The 23806-nt window shown below is 43.0% G+C and overlaps 1 protein-coding gene across 1 annotated transcript in view; it reads left to right on the top strand.

The window, feature by feature from the left end:
• KCNH8 (potassium channel, voltage gated eag related subfamily H, member 8) overlaps window positions 1-1377 on the top strand; it is a 275136-nt gene extending 273759 nt beyond the window's left edge. Inside the window, exon 16 of the mRNA XM_015426954.1 lies at window positions 691-1377. Coding sequence (XP_015282440.1) covers window positions 691-1377 — 687 coding nt within the window. The remainder of the gene's footprint in view (window positions 1-690) is intronic.
• The last annotated feature ends 22429 nt before the right edge of the window (window positions 1378-23806 follow it).

Here is a 23806-nt window from a genome sequence, read left to right as displayed (position 1 = left end):
TCACTGAGCTGTGGAACAGCTGGCTAAGTTGCTTATTACTAAGGGAGAGCCTTACCCCATAATGCCTCCTTCTGTCTTCTTCAAATTCTTCTTGTATACATTCTGTTTGACTATGTCAGCTAGGAAAACTTTGATATCAGTCATATTTGCTGATTTACCCCTTCCCTCTATCTCTTTAGATTCTCTAAAGGAATGAAACAAATAGCATCCATTTATCTGTATTCCCAGATGTTACCATTATCCTGACAAATTAAATGAATGGTTTTATTGTTCTGTTATTTTTATTTGCAAGTTAATGAACATCTCTAGGGATTGCTTTCAAAGTGTATGCTAAATAAATAAATCTTGGGCTTAGTTTCCTGGAATCCACTGGCTTATGCCCTTGGAAGAACTGTTACTGTAGTTGTTTTAGTTTGCTTTAATTAAATGATTAAAAGCATAGTGGATGCTTTCTTGCACTTCCACTGCACATGCTCACCAAATCGCAAATCTCACAAATATATTCGGACACCAAATTCACAACAGATACATTTACTAACAAGAAAGAATACCTCAAAGTAAGTCATGAACAGGAACAGATCACTGGAAAAGGGGAGATAAAATGTTATGAAATTAGAAGTATTGATATTCTTTTGTATATGCATTCAGTGTTAACTGTTTTTTTTTTAAAAAAAAATCTGTCTATTCTAGGTCACTGCTTTGACTCAAGAAGTCTCCCAATTAAGTAAGGACATGAAGAATGTGCTACACCTACTGGAAAACCTATTAAGGGCCCAGAAGTCCCCAGAATTCTGTGCAATACATAGCACATCCATCAGTCCCAGTAGGGAACGCTTACAAAAAAGAAAGACTTGGACTACATATCAATCGAATGTTTCTTGCACCAAAGCACAACTCTGCCATTCCAACACGATAGCTGGCTTCTGGAAAATGGAGCCATCTTCTGTATGTAGTAGCCCACAAAGAACTGAATCCCACAATCAAAATTCAACAGACGGTGAATTTTATTACACTTCAGGCCTTGACTATTTGCCCTCCAACTACCATGCCACCCCGAAAGATCATTTGCAGTTTGTCAGCTGCACCTCTCCTCATTCGGACAACACGTTGACTCCTCTCCAGTCTATTTCAGCCACTCTCTCGTCCTCCGTGTGCTCTTCATCAGAGACATCCTTACACCTGGTATTGCCCAGCAGATCCGAGGAAGGTAGCTTTAGTCAGGGAGCGGTCAGTTCACTAAGCCTTGAGAACCTACCAGGATCTTGGGACCTGGAAGGAACTACAGGAGCAGCATCTGCCAAGACCTCAGAAGATTTGCATCGAGACATTAAAGCGAGCACAGTGGATGTCAAAGATTGCAAAGCCATAAATGTATAACAAAACTAGTATGTGGTATTTTCAAGCATGCACCACACCTGCCAGCTGTAAACTTACTCCATTATTGCATGACATTTTGCCTTTTTCTCTGATGCTCAAGGAAATTTAGCAGATGCGAAAATTTACACCGATAGGAGACCAGCAGACAGGGAAAGGTTTAACTGTTCTGTACAAAGGGAAGGGTTTCCTGGATTTACAAAGCACATTGCAAAAAGCCTTTTAGAGACAGATGTATCTTAATTGGGCTGCACAACAGACTTTTGTGATACTCTGCATCTCCTGAGGGACAAAGTAGCAGGACACCCAGGACAAAGGAGCTTTGGCACAGGAAGGCTTTGTTGTGTGTAGCAAAGGGTATTTTCCCCCCTTTTGTGCTTGGTTGTTGTTTCCAAACAATATCCATGGCACTGTTGGCTTCAAGTCATCGGGGCTCCTGCTGGTGTTTATGTCCATGCTGTGAAGGTAAAGGGACAATTACCGCTGCATGTCATCTCCTTGACAATCAACCAAACAGAGCTGGTAGAGAGTAGTTACTTGTTGCACGTTCTTTATTATGTAAATCAGATCTCTTTATCAAAAAAGGCTATTTTTATATACTTGGTAAGAAATATGTATTTAAAATATTTATAAAAGAAACTACTAAGGATTTTGTTTTCCTTTTGGTAACAATGCTTGCAGTTTTCAAAAGAAATGCACTACTGTGTCTACACTATTACGTATCAGATCAAAACTATCCTTAGCTTCAAACAGATCCTCCCTTTTCATTTCTGCATGCACTTTGCAGTGAATTTATCCATGCAATGAAATATAAAGAGTATAAAGTAACAATGTTATTCATAAAAGAATAAAAGCAGGGGTCATTTCGTAGAAAAAGAGCTAGGGGAACTCATTAGCATAACTCATTAGCATATGCCACACCCCCTGACATCAGGGGCCCAGCGGTGGACCTGCAAGGCCAGCGGGAGTGCAAGGAAGCCCCGCCAAAGCCCTCCCTGGCCCCAGGCAGGCAGGGGTGGGGAGAGGCGGGGAGGAAGCAACTTACCCTCCCTCTTCTCCTGCCTCCTCCTGGCTGAGTGAGGGCTGGAAGCGGGGTGGCCGGAAGCAGGGGGCGGGGCTTCGTCATGTGCCCCGCCCCCCTGCACCTCACCCAGGGGAACTGCGTTCCCCTGCGTTCCCCCCTGAAATGACTTCTGAATAAAAGCCAATGGTACGTCCAATAGTCATATATACTAAACCTTGAACAGTACTACTCTAATGGCTGCCAGTGCCCTTTTTTGTGCTTTTGCACAACATTAGAATTTTTTTTAAAAAAAAAATGCAAAACAAAAAAGGCCAAGTAATTGTTTCCGAGTAAAGCCTAACATTCAGGGGTGATACCTCAGCTGCCCTGAGCCCATGTGGAAGGGTGGGATATAGATCTAATAAATATATATAAATAAATAAATACCTTCAGCTAAGACATAGCCTAAATGTGGAACCTGATAAAATAAACTTAGAACGAGATGCAAATATTTTCAGAATCTAAGTTAATACTCCAGGTTTTTTCCACCAGTATAATAATGAATAATCATTTAACAATAAGTGGATAATTGACAAATGGCTTGCAATTGTTTATATACAGATAACATTAGGAATAATACAAATAGTATAAACAGTACACCCCAATAGTTATGGCACTGCAATTTATCAATATTTAATGTTGGCATACAGACAAATTACTTTTCACAGGGATGTTGCTGAGCATTTTATAATATGTGAGCCCTCTGTCATCAGAACACTTTTTATAGCTATTCAATTCTCCTGCTACAACCCCTTTATTTTACAGCAGAAAGAACCACACAAAAATTATGTGAAGCAGCTAGGGACTGCCTTTTGCAATGCTAGTCAAGGTTGTCATATTGCTGATAAAAGGACCTTAACAAGAACACAGGAAGCAGTGTTGGATCAAGGCCAAAACTGAAGGCTGAGATGTACTAACTTAAAATGCTATCTTGTGTTTGATGTGCATCCTTCCACACTTCAGAAATTCACCTTCTTTCTGAAGGCTAACCATCCATTTTATTTTCAGATTGTATGCCTTCCTTACTTGAATACTGCTCTTACAGAATGCTTTATGTACCTGTCTACAATAAATTTAGAATTAAATGCTGAAATTATTTAACAACAAAATATACATGAAAATGGTTTCAAGAAAGCGAATGTGGACTGATGATCTTATTGTGGGTGTTCTATGGGAGTTCTACAACCCCAGTGAATTTTGTCCAATTTGGATGGAAAACCATGAAGGCAGAAGGTCTTCTAATGAAACCAGCAAGAAATAGAATTATGAAAACAAAACAAGAATTAAACAATAATGAGACAAAACCATACAAAACCACCCAAAAACAAAATCCAGCATGCTCCTTCCTACATCTGCTCTATACAACTTGGTCCTGTACACCAATATGTCATACTCTACTCTACAAAGGAACCTCCTTATTTTCTTCCTTATCTATCTGCTGTTCTTGCCACTGTTCCTTCCTCTAAACCAGGGGTCATTTTGTAGAAAAAGAGCTAGGGGGACTCATTAGCATAACTCATTAGCATATGCCACACCCCCTGACATCACCGGAAGTGTGTCCTCCCCACAGCCAGCGGCGACCTCCAGCGGGCACCAGCAGGGAGCTCCAGGCCCCGCCCTCCCACACCTCACCCGAGGGGATGGCGTCCCCCTGCGTCCCCCCCAAATGACCCCTGCTCTAAACATTTCTCCACAGGACAGAAGAGGAAGAAACAAGAGCATAGAGAATAAGAAGCACAAGGAACTCAAAAATGCACACTATTAAATTTAAGCTACACCACAGGTGTATTTAACTTTTGCAGCTTTTAATCAGGAATGGGGAATAAGAGGTATTTTATTTGGAGCAATAATAAAGAATATATAAGGAACACTTTCCAGTTACTTTTTAAAATCCAAACTCTGTTGCATGAAGTGAAAAGGGCCTTTAGGTAATGATTAGGGGAGTGCATTCAGATTTACCTGTCCTGAAAATATACCTGAAAAATACCTTATCAGTTTAAGCTGCACTGCAGGAGAAGTCATCCCAGCCGGGATCTCTGTGCTGTGGAAAGAGACCTTCCCGCAGCATGGAGATCCTGGGCCAGCTCTTCTGCAGCATAGTTAAACCATGCTGTAGGAGAAGCCATCCCAGCCAGGACTGTGTGCAGCAGGGAGAGACCTCCCCACAGCACGCAGATCCTGTGGCCAGCTTCTCCTGCAGCACAGTTGAAACCGCGCTGCAAGAGAAGCCAAGCCAGCCCCAGGATCAGGCTGGCTTTAAAAAAAAAAAAAAACTGGTATTTTTCTTCTTGGGCCTGGGGGGGAAATGGGATTTCCAAAAAATACCATGCCGGTCTTTGGATCCGGAATTCTTTGAAAATGCCAAAATTTGGGGGGCGGGGGCCCAATAGACCCAAGAAGAAAAATACCAGTTTTTTAAAAATGTGCACTCCTAGTAATGATCAACTGCTGTACATCTGTCTCTAGAACAATATACATAATGCAAGAAATATAATGGAGCAAGTAAAGCTCCACTAACCTATTATAAACCTCTCTCCAATTTGACATGTAAAGCTGTGAATACAGTCACCAATAACACATCTTCAGTCATGTTGGGTGTTACACGATGGAATACATAACTATATGGATTCTAAGTTTCTGATTCATCTTGGGAAGACAGTACCGAGTGGGTACATAAGATCCATTCATTTATTTATTGCTTCTATTTGTATCCCGCCTTGCCGGACACGCTGGCTCAAGGTGGCTAACAAAGTTAAAATAACATAAGCAATACAGAGTTAAAACAATTAATAAATACAATACCAAATTAAAACAGCAACAGTTTACAAATAAAACCAACAGATGATGGCGATAGTCTAGGCAATCAGCTCCATCCATATGGTTGTGGTGTTCACGTGTGTTCCACAGCCACACAAGATAACATCACAAGAAAGTAATTTTCATAACATTTATTGTGTGAAAAGGGGGCACTGAATAGCAGAGAATTTGTGGAGGTCTAGTTCCAGTGGAGGATCAGAGAGAATAATTTAAGGAGCAATCCTACTCAGGTGTATTCAAAAGGTCCTATTTTATTTGATGGGATTTACGCCCAGGAAAGTGTTCTTAGGATTGCCACCTTAGTACAGTGGAAATGCTGCAAGACTATGAAAATGAATGTACATTGAAGGAAGTTCTCAGCTGAAAAACAAAAATTACATATTACAATAGTTTATTTATTTATTTATTTATTTGTTTGTTTGTTAGATGAATGGAGCTCTGCGTTAAGGGAGGCATGGCCCAAGATCTGTGACGCTTTAGACACTGCTAAGGCCGCTTACAAACATCAGGCTGACAAGAAGAGGGTGGAGGGTTGGGCTCTGCAGCCTGGGGACTCTGTATATGTATCTACTAAAAACCTACGTTTGTCTCAGTCCTGCCGAAAGTTAGCATGGAAATACATTGGTCCTTTTAAAACTGTTAGGTTGATTAATGAAGTGACTGTTGAATTGGATTTACCTAAGAACTTGCGGACAATTCATCCAATTTTTCATTTCAGCCTACTCAAACCCTGCCCAACGTCTAACCCCTGGCGCCCGGAACCAGCTCGGCCACCCCCAATTCTGGTGGAAGGAGAGGAACATCAGGAAATATCTGCGATTTTAGACTCTAAAATGAAACGTGGGTGATTGTTCTACCTTGTGGAATGGGATACTATTGGTCAATTTCACACCCAAAGCTGATGGGCCGTGGCTTCGCCCGATTTCCCCCACAGTTTCGTGATCCTGTTTTTTGAGGATCACAAAACTGCGGAGGAAATTGGGTGAAGCTGCGGGTCATATGCAGCCCCGCGGCTTCGGGTGTGAAATTGACCAATAGTATCGGGGCAAATGGCAGTGCAACATCGAGTCAGCTCTAGTGCGAAATCAGCCACTAACACATCCAGCAATGGTGATTTCAGACCTCTTAGGATCTGGGTTATTTTTTCAGTGCAGTGGAACATTTAATGGTGTCAGAACTGTGGCAGAGCACCACTTCTTGGCAGCTGGGTGGCAATAAGATGACTACATGGACATAAGAACATAAGAACATAAGAGATGCCAATGGATGATCAGTTTGAGCTGTATGGCCATGGTCTTGGCATTGTAGGACCTGACATTTCACCACCAGCTGTGACTGGCATCCTAGAGATATAATACAGAAAGATGGAGTACTCTCTGTGTCAAGTACTCCACCTTTCTGTGTTATTTATTTATTTATTCAAATCTATACCCTGCCCTCGTAGCCGGGCCGTCTCAGGGCAGCTTACATAAAATCAGTAGAGAACATTTAAAATAATACAATAAATCAATTAAAACCAGATTACAATTCCAAGATACCATAGGAAGTGCTAGATTTGCTGTCATACCTCTGAGGATGCCTGTCAAAGCTGCTGGCGAAACGTCAGGTCCTACAATGCCAAGACCATGGCCACGCAGCCTGGGAAATCTTCAACAGCTAATGAACTCCGGCCGTGAAAGCCTTCGACAGCAGATCTCATAGTCTTTCTGAGAGCCCTGCTGAGCAGCTGTCCATTATACTAGTATCTCCTGCCTAGCTACCTGTCTTCCCTGCCATCATCCCAGCCTGGGTAATTTGTTTGCACTAAGCATTATAAAAATAAAATCATTTTAATATTGTTATTCTTCAGTATCTAGTTTTTTCTTTTTCTTTTTACACTTTCTCTTCTGCCATTCTTCATCCAGGGTGTTCCTTCCCCCAGCACTTTCCCAGTGATACGATTATTACTTTGTTTCCAATACCTTCCCTCCCCCCATATCAGTTCATTCCCTGTTTCTCATTATACACTAATCCTCAGCCTTGTGCCTTCTCTATCTTTCTGAAAAGATGTTGGCTGAATTAGTTTCTCCATCTCACCCCTCCCACCAAGGGCAGGAACGTAAGGGGCAATCCGGCTGGCTCTCTCGACATGGAGACATTGGCTGGAAGGGGCAAGGGTTCCATTCGAAGCATGGACAGATCACAAGAACCTGGAACTGCTTCGCACCCCCCGTAACTTGAATGCCAAGCAACTCCGATGGGCTGATTTTTTCTCTAAGTTTCGTTTTACTCTCCACCATTTCCCAGGGAAAAGCGAACTCGCTGGCAGATGCCTTGTCCCGCCTCCCTTAGCACGAAAGCCAGCGGGAGGAGGTCCTGGAATCTATGTTTACACCTTTCCACTTGCCTCCTCTCTCCCCTCCCCTCCTGGGGGATGGGAGGCCAAATTCGCTGCTGCCTTTTCGGAGCTTGACAAGCGGAAAGTGGAGGTGGGGGGACCGGATGGGTGTTGGTATTAAGACACAAAACTATTTGTACCTACTCTGTTGCGAGGGGAAATTATGGGTCTGGTGCATGCGTCTGGTCCCACCCCTTTTTGTTTTTTGCTCCTGATATTTCCTATTAAAGGATTGCAAGTAAGGCTAATAGGAAAGGTTCTGAGGCTTGGGAGAGGTGCTGCCAGGCAGAGTAGATGACATTTGGCTTGAGGCACCCCTGGTCTAACTTGGTACAAGGCAGCTTCATGCATTTATATGGATATGACATTATATGTTTAGGCTGGAAAGACCATATCTGAGGACAAACATGGTTGAGGCTTATGAAGCTACAAGGAGGAACCCATCAAACAATACAATGGGGGGGGGGAGTTGAGGGCAAAAGGAAAGAAGAAATTTCCAGCCATGAAGCTCTGCCCCTTACCCCAATCTCAAGTGGTGGAACAGAGGGGAGGAGGAATGCATCACCTCTCCCTGCTCTGACCCTTTAGGGAGAGTGAATGAAGAAGCAATGAAGGTGGACTGAAGGAGAAGCAGTTGAGAGAAGAGCTGAGAGTAGTTGAGACAGAGTTGGCCTTCCTCCTTTGCCGTTCAATCCAAAGCAGAGCTATGCCCTTCTAAGTGCATTAAAGTCAAAAGGTTTAGAAGGATGGAACTCTGTTTAGGATTACACTGTCAGTTGCTGCTGCTGCTACTGCTGTTTGGCAGGGTTGCGGGAACCACGTCTACCAAAGATTCCTTGTGGGTGTCCATGACTGCAACCTACATCCAACCAGCACATCATATGAAAATAAGTCACATGGCTCCCCTGGCTCCATCGGCTGCCAGGTCCCCCCCTTTTAACAGCCCTGATGCTTGGTCTGCTTTGGGCTACCTGAAGTCACACGGCAGTGGTAGTGAATCTTTTGGTTCAAGCAAACTTTGGGGTGATGCCTCAAAATGTAAGCTTCCATTTTCAAATGCAAATTGTTGCTAGCAAACTATCAAATGCCACATAATGTGTTTGCAGCCTAAGTGAAGAAAGCAGTTTTTCCAAGTGAGAGAGAGACTTCCTCTCAGGCATCTTTCTGTGGGTTAATACCGGAGGCTCATTATGCCTACTTAATGTATGCGCTGTCAGTCATTTCACCACAAAGCTCTCTTCCAGAGCATCGGATTTCTTGACATCCCAATGACCCATTTATTTTAAGTGAATGCTCCAGAGAAATAGAGGTGGACGTTTTTAAAACTGCAAATCACTGTAGCTAACAACTCAGCCAACAATCTGTCAAAATTTGAATAATGCCAACAAAGAAAAGCAATGATCAGATGCTACAATCACACTGTTAGGGAAACAGATTATTTTTTAAATTATTGGCTGCATTTAGACCACATCAAATTCCTAAAGACGTGGGTGAGTGACCATTTTTAATGACAAGCTTCAATAGCAAAACATGATCCCCCCACTGCCCCCAACAATCAACTGAGAAATCCTTCTGCTCAGGCACCACTGAGTGGCAACTGTGTAACAGCACAGCATGTCTGATGGTTTTCAATACTTACATAGCTTGCAAGAGACACTCAGGTTTGGGGTAGAGCTATGTACAGTGTGTCAGAACATAAGAACCCTGATGGATCAGATTGAGCATCCATCTAATCCAGCATTCTTTTTCCCACCTGGAGATTCCATTGGGTCATCCTGGCTAATAGCCAATGGTGCACTTATCCTCCGTGAATTTGGCTAAGGTCCTTTGAAAGTCATCTAAGCTGCTGGCAGTGAATTCTACAGGCTAACTATGTGTTGCATAAAAAAGTCCATTCCTGTGCCTAATTTTCTGCATATCAGCTCCATGGAGTGTTTCTGAGTTCTGATATTGTGGATGTATTTCGGTGATTCTTTGGCAGAGAATTTATTTTTGTCACAATGCAGGTGCTACAGCTGCAATGTGAAGAGCAAGACCAAAGCAGGAGGAGCGTTCCTTAACCTTACGCCTTGGCTATTTTTCCAATGAAAATCTCCCTGTTGTTGTTCCTGAGAAGGAAGCGAGGGCCTATCTAGTCTTTGCTTAACAAATTCTGAAAAGCGCTACAGACATTAGTGGCTGGATAACAACAAAAATAGTAACAATAATCCTTTACGTTACTGTTAGCTCGTCAGTGTGCTGTACTAGTTAGAGTTCTGAACTAGGTTCTGGGAGACCCAGTTTCATATCTCTACCCTTGCCATGGAAGCTTGCTGGCTGATCTTGGGCCAGGTGTACATTCTCAGCCTAACCTACCTCACAGGGTTGTTGTGAGGATGAAATGGAGATGAGGGGAATGACGTAAGTCACTTTTGATGGTCATTGGGGGGAAGGCAGGATACAAATGAATAAACAAATGCTGATTATATTCAGCATAATTTAATGCCAGATGTTTGTTAGATATTGTTAAAAACTGTAAAAATGACACCATTCTGCCTGGAGCATTTACTGGGGAAAGGTAAGATATGTGCGGAAAAAGGAATTATTGAGCAACAGCTGAACTGTGACTCTACAAGTGCAGTAGAACAAAGTGGGATAAAGATGGTAGAGTATTCAGGTGGCTTAACAGCCTGGACCACTTCAGACTTGCTGATCAAATGTTTTTATTTTTCAAAAATCCCTGGAAGTATAAAACTAGCACAGCTTTGTTGAAACTGCTCACATGATTTGCTAGTTTGTTGTTGTTGTTTTAACTTCACAGGATTTTTTACACAAAAGCATTCAAAAGTTACCTAAAATCTGGCATGGGTCACTTCACTCTGCTTTGTAACTCAGCAGCATGTGTAGAGCTGGCATGAAAGCCGCATGAGCAGGCAGCGAGTAAAGTACCCAGGGCCTCACTTACTTGGGCTATCTAGGCCACAAGCAGCGACTTGGCTTTCAGAACATACAGACTATTCATAAGTACCCTGCACAGCAGAATACAGTCCTTCTCCAAATGCAAGGAGCAGGGCACTGTTCTTGTGTCTTTATAAAGAGATAAAACCGGTTTGGTGATAGCTAACGACACACTGTCATCACTTCTTTCAAAGCTATTATCAGGCAGTGTTTACAGAGTAATTAATGTATGGTTATAATGTCCTCACCTGCTCATATAATCCAACAGGAAGTGTACGGTCTTCTGACATGCATTATTCATCACAGCCCTTGGTAGATGCATACCGAGCAGGGTGAGGCCATTCCTTTTGACAGCTCTGTTGTACTAAGTGTTGAAACACAGCTGCTTGCCTGTCCCAAGCCTTTTTTCCAACTGCTAACATTTACCCAAGGCATTAAAAGCTATTATGCCAGGGAAACAGTACCTGGGATGTTACAAATGGGCTACTTCGTTCCTGTTTAGAAAAACTTTATGCCAGTTTCAGAATCGAAAAAGACAAAAGCAGCATTGTGAACATCAGTTGAGTAAACATATCAGTATTGTCCTGACAGCTCTAAGAATGGGGGACTGCCAATGCCAACTGTGTTCTACTACAGTCTAAAAATAAGAAGCAAGACACTGCTAGAATACTTACAATAGAAATATGTAATAGAAACCTCTTGATCTATAGTGAAGGCCTCATACCCAAAAGAAGGGGAATGGAATATACTACAACTCTGAAAAAGTAAAACTGGGCTTCTGGTCTCTCTCTCCAGGGACATAAACAATTATCCCTCCCTCATCTTCTATGTGATTTTAGTTTAACATTTAAAAGAGTCTACAAAATTTACATTCATAGACTTTGTTCTCACAATTAGGCATGCCAAAAAGACAGGTTACCTGACTGTGTATATGATAGCCATGAGGGTGTGCCATTTGGAAATATTCAGAAACTGACCAAAAAATGTCATATTCTGAATATTTTCACATCCAAGTTTATGATGCTGGATGCTCAGAATAATTCTGAATATTTGGGATCTCATTAGCTTAAGTAATAAAACAGGCTGGACTAACTGGGAAAACAAAGTGAATGATCGTTCTCAGATACCCTGGCAGTAGAGGTGATAGGGGAAGAAAGATGGATGTCCCCTGGAAGGGTTTATTAGGAAACAAACTGAAAAATTAAATCGCCAATGTCATAATGCCTTTCTATAGCTCTATGGTACAGTCACGTTTGAAATATTATGTACAGTTCCAGTTGTCATATTGGGGGGGGGGGATACTGGAGGGCTGGAAAAGATGCAGAAGAGGGCCAGTGGGATGATTAAGGGGCACCTCTCCGATGAGGAAATGGTTGAGAGCCTGTGGCTTTCCAGTTTAGAAAAAAGACAACTAAGGGCAAACATGATATAGGTTAATAAAAGTAGGCAACTGGTGGGAAAAGTCAATAGGACAACCTTTCTTCTCTTTCTCCTGTAGTACTAGAACTCAGGGACACCCAAGGATGTTGATGGACAAGTGATACAAAACACACAAAAAGAAGTAATGCTTTGCTCATCAAGTGATTAGATTTGCTGGCTCCTCTACCAGTGGATGTAATGGCAGCTGCTAGCATAAATGGCTTCAAACAGGGATTAGATAGAATCATAGAATCACAGAGCTGGAAGGAACCATACAGGCCATCTAGTCCAACCCCCTGCTTAATGCAGGATCAGCCTAGAGCATCCCTGACAAGTGTTTGTCCAGCTGCTGCTTAAAGACTGCCAGCAAGAGGGAGCTCAGCACCTCCCTAGGCAGCTGATTCCACTGTTGCACAACTCTTACTGTAAAAAAGTTTTTCCTAATATCCAGCCAGTACCTTCCCAGCAAAAAGGTCCATCAATGGCTATAAGTCATGATGATTAAAGATAACATCCATATCTACAGAATAACAATACGAGGAGGCAACATTCACAGGAAGAGTTTGGGACATTATTTGTTGCTTTTAGTTTTAATGAAATAACAAATATTAAGAATTTTAGATAATTTTTAAAGTTCCAATTCTGAAGAGTTGGGCCAGTCCTAATGTGGTTCTGGCAGGGGGCTGGTCGTAGAAAAAGAGCTAGGGGAACTCATTAGCATAACTCATTAGCATATGCCACACACCCTGACATCAGGGGCCCGGCGGTGGACCTGCAAGGCTGGCGGGAGTGCGAGGAAGCCCCACCAAGGCCCTCACTGGCCCCAGGCAGGCAGGGGTGGGGAGAGGCGGGGAGGAAGCAACTTACCCTCCCTCTTCTCCTGCCTCCTCCTGGCTGAATGAGGGCTGGAAGCGGGGCGGCCGGAAGCAGGGGGCGGGGCTTCATTGTGTGCCCCGCCCCCTGCCTCTCACCCGGGGGAACTGCGTTCCCCCGCGTTCCCCCCCGAAATGACCTCTGGGTTCTGGAATACATCCTAGTGCCTGGACATGTGCATTTAGACTAATTTCAAAAGCAATGTGGGATGTGCCTGGCTCACTACAACCAGCCTGAGGTAAGGTAAACCCCTCTTCCTGGATTGTATTCAGGTAAAATTTAAGGGGAAATATTGTAGAACTCAAGGATCAGAGACAGAGATTTAGACTGTGATTTTAAAGTAGTAATACATGTGGATTACAGTGGTCGCTATTAAGAACCTCAGAACACAGTTTGGACAGTACTCTTCAATACAACTGGCACAACATATCTGTTCTACATAATATTAAAAGTTCAACTTTCAAAACCTTTCAAGAAATGCAAACTATGGCAAGAAACCAACTTCTGGACAAGCCATAGAAGACTCTCATATGCTAAAATGTGGGGATTCAATGTTTTCCTTTCATTTGATATAGGAATTAAGGAAATATTCCACCAAAAATTTACCTGTTGCTGGAAGTATATGCTTGATTGATGCCTGGTAGTGTGATTCTTAATTAATTTTTCATAGGTGCTGCAGAGATGCATGAAACACTAGGGAATACTGGGTGTTTGAGAAGAACTATATAACACATCTCCACCTGCTGTGCCATGGGCAACCTGGTCCCATTTTATCACCTAGATAGAAAACGACAGAAGGAAATAATGGAGTTTTGAATATGCAACAGATGTAAATAAGGTTGATGATATTAATATGTTCAGACACAGTAGAGCAATAAACTGAACCTTGCTCAGACTGCTGATATCACAAAAAGGAAATCAAGATTTGTTAATAAATGAAGGCTACACAAGGACCTCACATGTCTCTTGAGAAACTTGTATAAGGGTCAAGAAGCAACAGTTAGAACCGGATATGGAACAACTGATTGGTTTAGCATAGAAAAAGGAGTACGACAAGGATGTATATTGTCACCTTGCTTATTTAATATATATGCAGAGTACATCATGTGAAATGCTGGCCTGGATGAATCACAAGCCGGAATTAAGATTGCTGGGGAAAAGATCAACAACCTCAGATATGCAGACGATACCACTCTAATGGCAGAAAGTGAAGAGGACCTAAAGAGCCTCTTCTCAGGGTAAAAGAGGAGAGCGCAAAAGTGGGCTTGAAGCTCAACATCAAAAAAACTAAGATCATGGCATCCGGCCCCATCACTCCTTGGCAAATAGAAGGGGAAGTCGTGGAAGTAGTGACAGACTTCACGTTCCTGGGATCCCAGATCACCGCAGACTGTGACAGCAGCCATGAAATTAAAAGATGCCTGCTCCTTGGGAGGAAAGCCATGGCGAACCTAAACAGCATGATAAAAAGTAGAGACATCACCCTGCCAACAAAAGTCCGCATGGTCAAAGCAATGGTATTCCCAGTAGTCATGTATGGCTGTGAGAGTTGGACTATAAGGAAGGCCGAGCGCCAAAGAATAGATTCTTTTGAACTATGGTGCTGGAGAAGACTCTTGAGAGTCCCTTGGACTGCAAGAAGATCAAATCAGTCAATCCTAAAAGAAATCAACCCTGACTGTTCCCTGGAAGGCCAGATAATGAAACTGAAGCTCAAATACTTTGGCCACCAAATGAGAAGGGAGCACTCCCTGGAGAAGAAGACCCTGATGCTGGGAAAGACTGAAGGTAAAAGAAGACGGGGACGGCAAAGGATGAGATGGTTAGACAGTGTCATAGATGCAACGAACATGAAATTGAGCAAACTTCAGAGGATGGCGGAAGACAGGAGGGCCTGGCGGGATCTGGTCCATGGGGTCGCGAAGAGTCGGACTCGACTGTGCGACTGAACAACAACAACACAAGGAGGGTGGGATATAAATCAAACTAATAATAAATAAATAATAAATAAATCATGCCACATGTTTGTTAGTCCACCATTCTGTGTGTTCTTCCCATAATGCAAGTTTCACAAAAGTAATCACAGCATCGTAGTGGTGTTTCATTACTGACCAGAAGCAGAAATCCTAAAGCAACTTCACAGTGTTCAGATGGGAACCACAGGCAATCAACAGAATATTAAAAAGCTCCCTTTCCAAATAATGTCACTTGAATTTAAAATGACTATGCCCTATACTTTCATGGTACACACCACATATCCTTGGGAGACAAAAGATAATCATTTCTGTGTTCAGAGCCAGTTCCAGGTTTTGAGGGGCCTCTGGCAAACTGTTCCTGGGGCCCGAGTCCCTTCCTCTGCCCGCCCTGCTCATGCCCTCCTTTCTTCCCACCCACCTGCCTGCCTCCTGCCTACTTGTGTGTCCTTCCCCGATCTGCTCAGAACAATTCCCATTGGGAATAGTCCATGGCCATCCCTAGTTCTTAGTGTTGTTTATATTTCTAAGTTGCCCTGAAGACCACTTGATACAGATATATGTTTTTTAAAAAATCAAGGAAATTAAAAATGAATGTTAAAGTGCTAATTGGCAAGCAGGCCTGCTGTGAAGCAAAAGATCATTTACACTCTTTGCTGTAAGCCCAAAGTCAACCCTATTCCTTTAAAGGGAAGAATTCCAAGAGGACCTCTTCCTAACACAGAGAGATCCTATTAGCAGCTCTGCATTTGCCATCACTAAACATGCACACTTTTCATATCTTCTCATATTTGATACTGAAGATCGTGTGCCCTTGAGAGGGCAACATTTAGATGTAGCCTCTGTTTCATTTTGCTGCTGCTTCTCTATATTTTCTCCCAATTTATAGAGTACTTGTGTCAGTAGGTGTGATTCCCCAAAAGACCCAAACCATCACAGTGAAGAGCTTGTTTTTATCCAAAGGAGACAAAACTCTGCCCTCTGCATCCCTAGAATATAACTAAATTGATACAGTGCTTCATATCCCCGCAGATCCCAAAGCAATTAACCAGTTACTGATACAGCATCATCTCCCCATTTAACCTAAAATGAAAATTCAGTATAGTGCCTTGCATAGTTACTGTCATCAAGTAGTAACAGAAGCTCTTTTTATTATTTTAATGATAATGGGATATGTAAAAAGCTTTAACTGTACTAGTCAGAAGGGAGATGCTAGCACTGGTATCTTGAACCTATTCAAAAAAATGCCCAGACGGCAGACTGTACCTCCTATTTTGGCTGATAGATACTAGCTGATGCAGACGTACCCAAGCTCAATTGCAATCTCTCCCTTCAATTATCATATTATGGATTTTTTCCCCTTTGACTCCAAACTCTGTTTAGTTTCTGCCATGCCAAGCAGTATTGAGTGTCACTGTTTAGCTCCAATTAGGAGAGTCCATTTCAGAAATTCTAAAGGGGGATTACTATGTGAACATGGAGTGGGGTTGCAGTAGCAAACTCTCATAAGTGTGACCAGACTCATTTACTAGAAGGAATACACATATAAAAGCAACATATGGATGAATTATGCTTGCAGGCTCTCTTGATCTGATCAGTAACACGAGGAAATAGACAGGCTTTTTCATGGCACAAAAAGACAGTGAATGTATGTACATAAATGTATGTATGTACAAGTAAATGTATGTACATGTGTCGCCTCGATATATGTATTTGAATAAATGTGTCTGTGTAGATTGCTGATTCCTGCTCCTGTTCCTACTACATATTCTCAACATCCCTCCCTCTCCCTGGATGCCAGTGTCTGAAAAGAGCTTATAAAGGACAGGAAAGAACAGAGAGATTTTTAAACTATATACATAATGTTAGGATTTGGGGGTTTATTTGACTATGGTTAACAACTCTGAATACAAACAACAGCAATGTGAACAAATGAATGAATGAAGGGATATGGCCAAGGTTATATAGCAGATCAGTGGCAGAGGTATATTTCGAAAATCACAGTTTAGAAGGTTACTATCGCTATCCAGTTGTATCTCAAACACTACAGAAGCTCCAAGAATTCCTAGTGCTTAACAGAAGGGAACCTTTAAACTTTCCACATATTAATTTCCCCATTTATCTACAAAATAGCTGGCAGATGAAGCCACAGCATGTTATCCCCTTCTACATTTTTGAGACCCACATGGGGAGCCTTCACCTTGCAAAGATGCAACATTTCGTTCATGGGTCTGGAAAGAAGCTGTGATCCGATTAGTCCAATTCTAGTAAAAAGTGAATGTGGGAGTTTCAGTAATTCTCCAGGCAATTTGCACATTTTCTGAAGACTCTTCTGAACACTACAATCACCTGCCTCTGTGCGGCCAGCAAAACAAGAGGAAAATGGGGGGGGAGAGAATGTGAAAACACATGCTGATTCAGAGGCCAGCACAATTCTCTTTTTCAATACACATTACAGACATTAGGTCTTGTTTACAAAGCCACAGATGGCTGCAGTTCTTGTTTCCCCACCAAATCAAAAACCCTAACTCACAAAGGCAGAGATAATCAGGGTACTGGAAGCATATACCATGGGTCACTGTAGCTTACTTTGAGCTGCTTACCTCCGCTCACTCGAGTTAACAGCAATATAGTTACGTAAATGGAAGGGTGCCCTCAGGAAGAACAACCTTTGATTTCAGAAGAGGTAACATCTCAAAAATGAGGGTCAAAAGAGTAGCCAAAACAAAGGGGAAAGATAGTCAGAGCCTTCATGGTGTTTGTATAGCATTTAGATGCACAATAATGGATGTTCAGATAGAGATAACTTCAGATCAGAGTGAGCACAGACTCTCGCAAAACAAATGTGTTGATAATAAGGAGGGCAGGATGTGAGTATGAGATGACTATTGCTAAAACACTAAGATGAATTATAAGAATCTCTTTATTTACTTTCTTTATAGCTTGCCCTTCTTGCTGAAACTCAAGATAGATCACAAAATAGAAATACATCATAAGCAAAGACAGACTGCAGTAAAATGAAACAAATTCTTTACATTAGTTTTCACTGCAGATAATGTGGGGAGTTCCCCATGGTACAGCTGTTAATCCTCCCCCTCAAAGTTGCACCTGCACCTCTAAGAAAGGAGACTTCAGTGGCCATTGCAAGGGTTGCTAGGCAACCAAAATATTGGGAACTTTGCCAGCGTAGTATAGTGGATAAGAGTGGCAAACTCTAATCTGGAGAGCCAGGTTTGACACCCCACTCCTCCACATGAAGCCTGCTGGGTGACCTTGGGCCAGTCACAGTTCTCTCAGAACTCCTACCTCACAAAGTGATTGTTGTGGGGAGAGGAAGGGAAAGCAATTATAAGCTGCTTTGAGACTCCCTAGCATAGTGAAAACCAACCATTCTTCTTCAGATCTTAGTTTCTGTCAGTAAAAGGCAGGGGGAGGGGCCTTTCCAGGGCAATTTTGTCCTCCCAGTCCACCCTGCTACCCTCCTTCCTGCCCTGAAGGGAGGACTCATTGGGGTCAGGCCCATAAGTAAGCAGAGGGCAACTTGCTACCATGCACTATGAACCTAGGTGTGGCAGTGACTAAGACTTGATGTCACACAACCCACCTGTGCTCAGCGGCAGCCTCCGCACAACTTGGCCACCACACAACTCACTTGAGGGATTTACGATCTCACAACTTCTGCAACTTGGCCAGATTTTTCCAAGGAAGAGGCTGCCAGGGGGAGGGCAGGAAGGAAGTCAGTGTGGCACAGTGGTTAGAGGGTCTGACTAAGATCTGGGAGGCTCAAGTTCAAAATCTCACTCTGTCATGACAGCTTGCTGGGTGACATTAGGCCAGTCATATTCTTTCAGCCTAAGATACCTCACAGGGTTGTTATGAGGACAAAACGGAGAAAAGGGGAATGATGTAATCTGCTTTGGGTCTCCACTGGGGGGTAAAGGTGGGATATACGTGAAATAACTAAATAATTAATAAAGCTGAAGACTAGGGGGGCAACCTTTTAAGGACAGTTGATGAGCAGGAAAAAGAGAAGGAAGCAGGGAAAGGGGAGAAGGTTTGGGGATTTTTAGGAGCAGGGCTATTTTTGGGCAGGAACGCACAAGAACAAAGGTCTTGCCGGCTCCTGAGTTGGCCACACCCAGCAGGAACTCATTAGCATAATAGGCCACACCCAACAGCAGAAACTTATTAGGATTGGCTACAGTAGGTGTGTGTGGCCTAACATGCAAAGGAGTCCTGCTACAAAAAAAGGCCCTGGGTTTTGACAACAAACAAGGTAAACAGAATAAGAAGCAAAAGGTGGGTGTGGCTGGATGACCACACTTCTGGCAATAGGGGGCTGTGGCATAATATGCTAATGAGCTGTGGTGTCAGGGTGTGGCCTATTATGCCAATGAGTTCCTGCAGGGCTTTTTCTACAAAAAAAGCCCTGCTTAGGAGGAGAAAAGCAGTGTGGGGAAGGGCATACAGGAGAAAATGAAATGACTGGTGCTAGTCCTTGCAGACTCTCTGTCTATCTTCCAAGTGAAGACATTTTTAAAGATTTATTTGATAAGGACTAGATACCTAAGGGAGCTAACAGATTCTGAAAAATTAGCAAAAATGAATATCAGGTTTTTCAGGATGCTTGTTTGTCTAATTTACTTGAACTGCTAACCCACATTAATCCTGCCTATACTATAGCTTGGCCTAACTAGACCCATTCAAGACATTTCTCCAGTACCACTTGCAGCATGAATCAGGTAAAACAAGGCCCTTCTCTCTGCCAAATTAAGAAAGACCTGTGTGAAGAGACCAGTTAATCTCACCCCTAAAGGTGCAGAGAGAATGGTTAGGGCAGGGTTGTCAGCCAAATGTTGTCATGGAGGCTTTAAATAAACCCAGGTCCCGGTCACACAGAGAATTTGCCACGCGAGAGGCATGACTGCCGGGTGGATTAAAAGGGTGCAATCATATGGCAACATCTGGCAAGCGTCGCGCGCCCGTCTCCAACCCGTAGCATCCGGCCGAAGATGCGGAGTTAAAAAGTAGCTGGGAAAGTGTAGTATTATTCGGAAAACGCGGGGCACGGGTGGGCGTCTGATTGCGGAAGCGCTGGTATACCATCGCATCCAGCGCCCATCTGCGTCCCACTGGATGTTTTCTTGTAAGCCTCCGTGGTATGCACGCAAACGCACACACGCACAAACGCGGTACTGCTTCGTTGCCACGCTTTGCCGTCACTGCGTGATCAGCGGCTGACGACCTGAGACAGAGCCTCGGGGGAATGTCGGATTGTGATACCACGCTTCATTTTGCTCCAGAGCAAAAAGCCCTCCCAGATTATCTCGCTTGTGTGACCAGGGCCCCAGTTGACTATGCCACCAACCCTGCTGTCAAGGCTGGCCCTACCTTGGTGCAGTAACATAACCACACTTAACCTGGTTTTGATTCAGGACACTCCTCAGTAATACACACCGTAACGCAATGAAAGCTTTATTGAAGAAATTCAAGAAAAGATTTTAAAAGCAATACAGTTCAAATGCACGGAAAATCAACAAAGCTAAGCTGGTTAACTACTTACTCAATTCTTACAGCCGAGGTGTTGGTTTCTTATAGCTAAAGCACAGTGTTCCAGAGCATGCAGCGATAGTCTTCAGACAGACTAAGAGGAAGAAAACAAGAAATGCAAAAGGGGAAAGGTCTCCCCTTATAGGGTATACTTTATACAAAAAGTTGGCTGTAACCTCCTGACCTTCCCTGACCAATCACGGGACTGTCTCCACATGATATTTTGGACAGGAGCAGGCTGCCCTCCCTTACTAAATCCACAGTTGAACTGCCTGAGTTAATTAAGGGGCTTGGGAGGTGACCTTGGCTAGTAACACTTGAGGGGGGAGATGACACCTGCAAACAAGTCAAAAGTGCAACAAAATGAAAGTTTGGTTGGAATTTCCCTCTAAAATGGCCTCTCTCTTGACAGCTGCTCAACAGACTGATTTATAGATTTCAAAAGAGGATGGGACCAAATAACAGTCCTCAACCTAAAGGCTGAAACTGACTTTATTTAATGTCTGTATGTCCCACCAAGGGCTGCTAGCCTCACAGGATTACAACCCATCTCCAGACTACAGGGATCAGTTTCCCCAGAAACCATGGCAGTTTCAGAGGGTGGACTTTGTGGATTCACCTCCCTGCTGAGCACCCTCCCCGAATTCTGTCTTTCCCAGGCTTCACCCGAGTTCCTGAAGCAGTTTGTGACCTGGTAAAGAATACCATAAGAATAAGATTACAAGACCTGATAATCAACAGCCTATTTATTTCAACAAAGTCAGATGAGGGGGGGAAAAGAGGAAAACGAAGGCACTGGGACCATCAGAAATAACAACAACCCCTCACCAAAAAGCTTTGGAATATAGAAACATCATCTCTGAAATACAAAAGAATAGGCACCACGTGAAGGGATATGGGGAGGACGTTTCATAAGACAGATGGCACAAGAGAAGCTCTTGTGTGTGCACAGAGAGAGAGAGAACACAGGGGGGAGAGAATTTCCATGTGGTGGAAAGGTTAGAATACATAATGCTACATCAGCATAAGTGCTATGTGAAAAATCTCTTGCTCCTTTGTTTCATGTTCCAATAGTGGAAAGCATTATTTTAGATACAGGTATGACAAAACTCCTGCCTACAAAATAAACAAACAAACAAACCCACAATGGTATAGTAATTATGTCCTTTTAAGAATGACTTCATTATTAGGCATGAACAATATACACTAGAAGTGAATAAATCATGGTGAACTAGGACTTTTGCATCATTCTCAGATAATATGAAAATCTCAGAAATACCCAAATGAACATTTCATCAGCACTGGAAATATACAGCCAAAATCTGTTACACCCTCCCTCATTCAAAGTTCAGTGCTACAATTGTCAGGAAGCCAGTAGATGTGCAATGAAACTCCTAGTTCTGTAGGACAGGCAGACTCTATTCTTCCATTCTGGTTTTATGCTTTGCATGCCTCTGTTCCCCTAACGTCCCTCACACACACATTTCTAGGCTTCAGATGTTCCCCAGAAATCCATTCTGGGAAACCTTTGCTTGTAGCATCCAGAGACTTTCAGGTTAATGGTTAAATACAGTTCTTCTGCTTTGTATGTAATAGATAACACGGATGCACCACAAAGGAACAGTGCTTCTGTTTTATTTTTACATAGCTAATCCCTTGGAAATTCACCTGTGAAGGAGCTCTGAATAGCATTTACTTATCTCATAAGATGTTCTTTGTTATGAAGATTCAGTAATATATATTTTTTCTGAACTCCACTTTGGCACAGCTTTCGTGCATGATGGAGAAAGTGCTGTTGTTATCTTTTAGATACAGAAAGTAGCTGATTTGAATGGGGGGAATTAATCATATATTCCAAACCAGTGCAATAATCTCAGGGGTTGAGGATTAAAGCAGTGACACGACATGCTATTTTTAACCTCAGCATGCTACCAGCTAATGCCATATGGTAGCTGTACCTCCCTTCACTGCATTATGGTTTTCTAATGAGAAAGAAGTTGTCCCTGGATTACTGCCTGTTTTACTAATTTCTCATCAGTATCCCTTTAGCCTTTGTTTAGCTCCACATTTGGTTCATCTCATAGTGGTGAAAAGTGCTGTCCAGTCACAGGGCGATTTCTCACTAGAGCTGCCTTGCAGCACAGCCGCCGTTTGCCCTGACACGAACACGAACACGAACATGTCAATTTCACACCCGAAGCTCCGGGGCTGCATTTTGACTCAAGGCTTCGCCCAATTTCCTTCGCAGTTTCGTGATCCTGGTTTTTGAGGATCATGAAACTGCGGAGGAAATCGGGCGAAGCCGCGGGTCAAATGCAGCCCCGCAGCCTCGGGTGTGAAATTGACATGTTTGTGTTGGGGCAAACGGCGCTGCGCTGCGAGGCAGCTCTAGTGAGAAATCGCCCACAGTCAATTTACAGGACCCCCAGGGGGTTTCAAAGGCAAAGGATGTTCAGAGGTGGTTTGCCATTGCCTGCCTCTGTGTAGCAGACCTGGACTTCCTTGGTGGTCCCCCATACAAACACTGACCAGGGCCAAACCTGCTTAGCTTCCAAGATCTGGTGAGATCGGGCCATTTTGGGCCATCCAGGTCAGGGCAGTTCATCTCATACATGCTTATGATATTATACACTCATCAGTCCCTGGGTGACATTTTTAATAACCAGTTCATACGTATCAAGCATCCATTATTTGTTAATTTTATTCCAATCTTTCTCCAAAAATTTCGGTCATCATACACAAACCCCACCTGTTTTACTATTACAACAATTCCAGGAGTTAAACTGGGGGGTGACTGGCCCAAGGTGACCCTCATGGCTAAGTGGAGCTTTGAAGATGGTATCCCAGATCCTAGTCCAAACACTGCACCAATCTCGCTCTGTAGTAAATGACACCCCATAGTTCTGGATTATGAAAATCTAAAAGAACTGCAAAGAGTTCCAAAAGGATCTCTCCAAAGTGGGAAGGCGAGCAAGAAAAATAGGAAATATAGTTCAAGGGTTGTAAATTGATGCACAATGGGTTAAAAATTAAAAAAAACCCTAACCATAAATGGTTTGAAGGGGCCTAAATTGGCAGATACAAACCAGGAAAGGCATTCTAGATCATTGCTGATGATTTAATGAAAATGTCAGTTTAACAGGCTGTGATGGCAAAAGTAGCATATTGTGTTGTAAGGATTAAGAAATTGAAGATAAAACAGCCAGCATCATAAAGTCTTTATACAAATCTATAGTGTGGCCACATCTGGAATACATTTATATACAATTCTAGTTGTCTCACACTAAGAAGGATGGCAAAGACGTTGGGGGGGGGGAGCGAGGCTATTTCCTCCAGAGGAATTTGACCCACAGTTGCGTGATCACACAATCCTTTGAAGCTGCGGGGGCAGCCCACCACTGCGTGATCAGATGCAACCGCGGG

This window comes from Gekko japonicus, unplaced genomic scaffold (assembly GCF_001447785.1).
Source record: "Gekko japonicus isolate JY-2015 unplaced genomic scaffold, Gekko_japonicus_V1.1 scaffold162, whole genome shotgun sequence".
Classification (NCBI taxonomy): domain Eukaryota; kingdom Metazoa; phylum Chordata; class Lepidosauria; order Squamata; family Gekkonidae; genus Gekko; species Gekko japonicus.
This window is presented reverse-complemented; position numbering and strand designations above follow the sequence as displayed.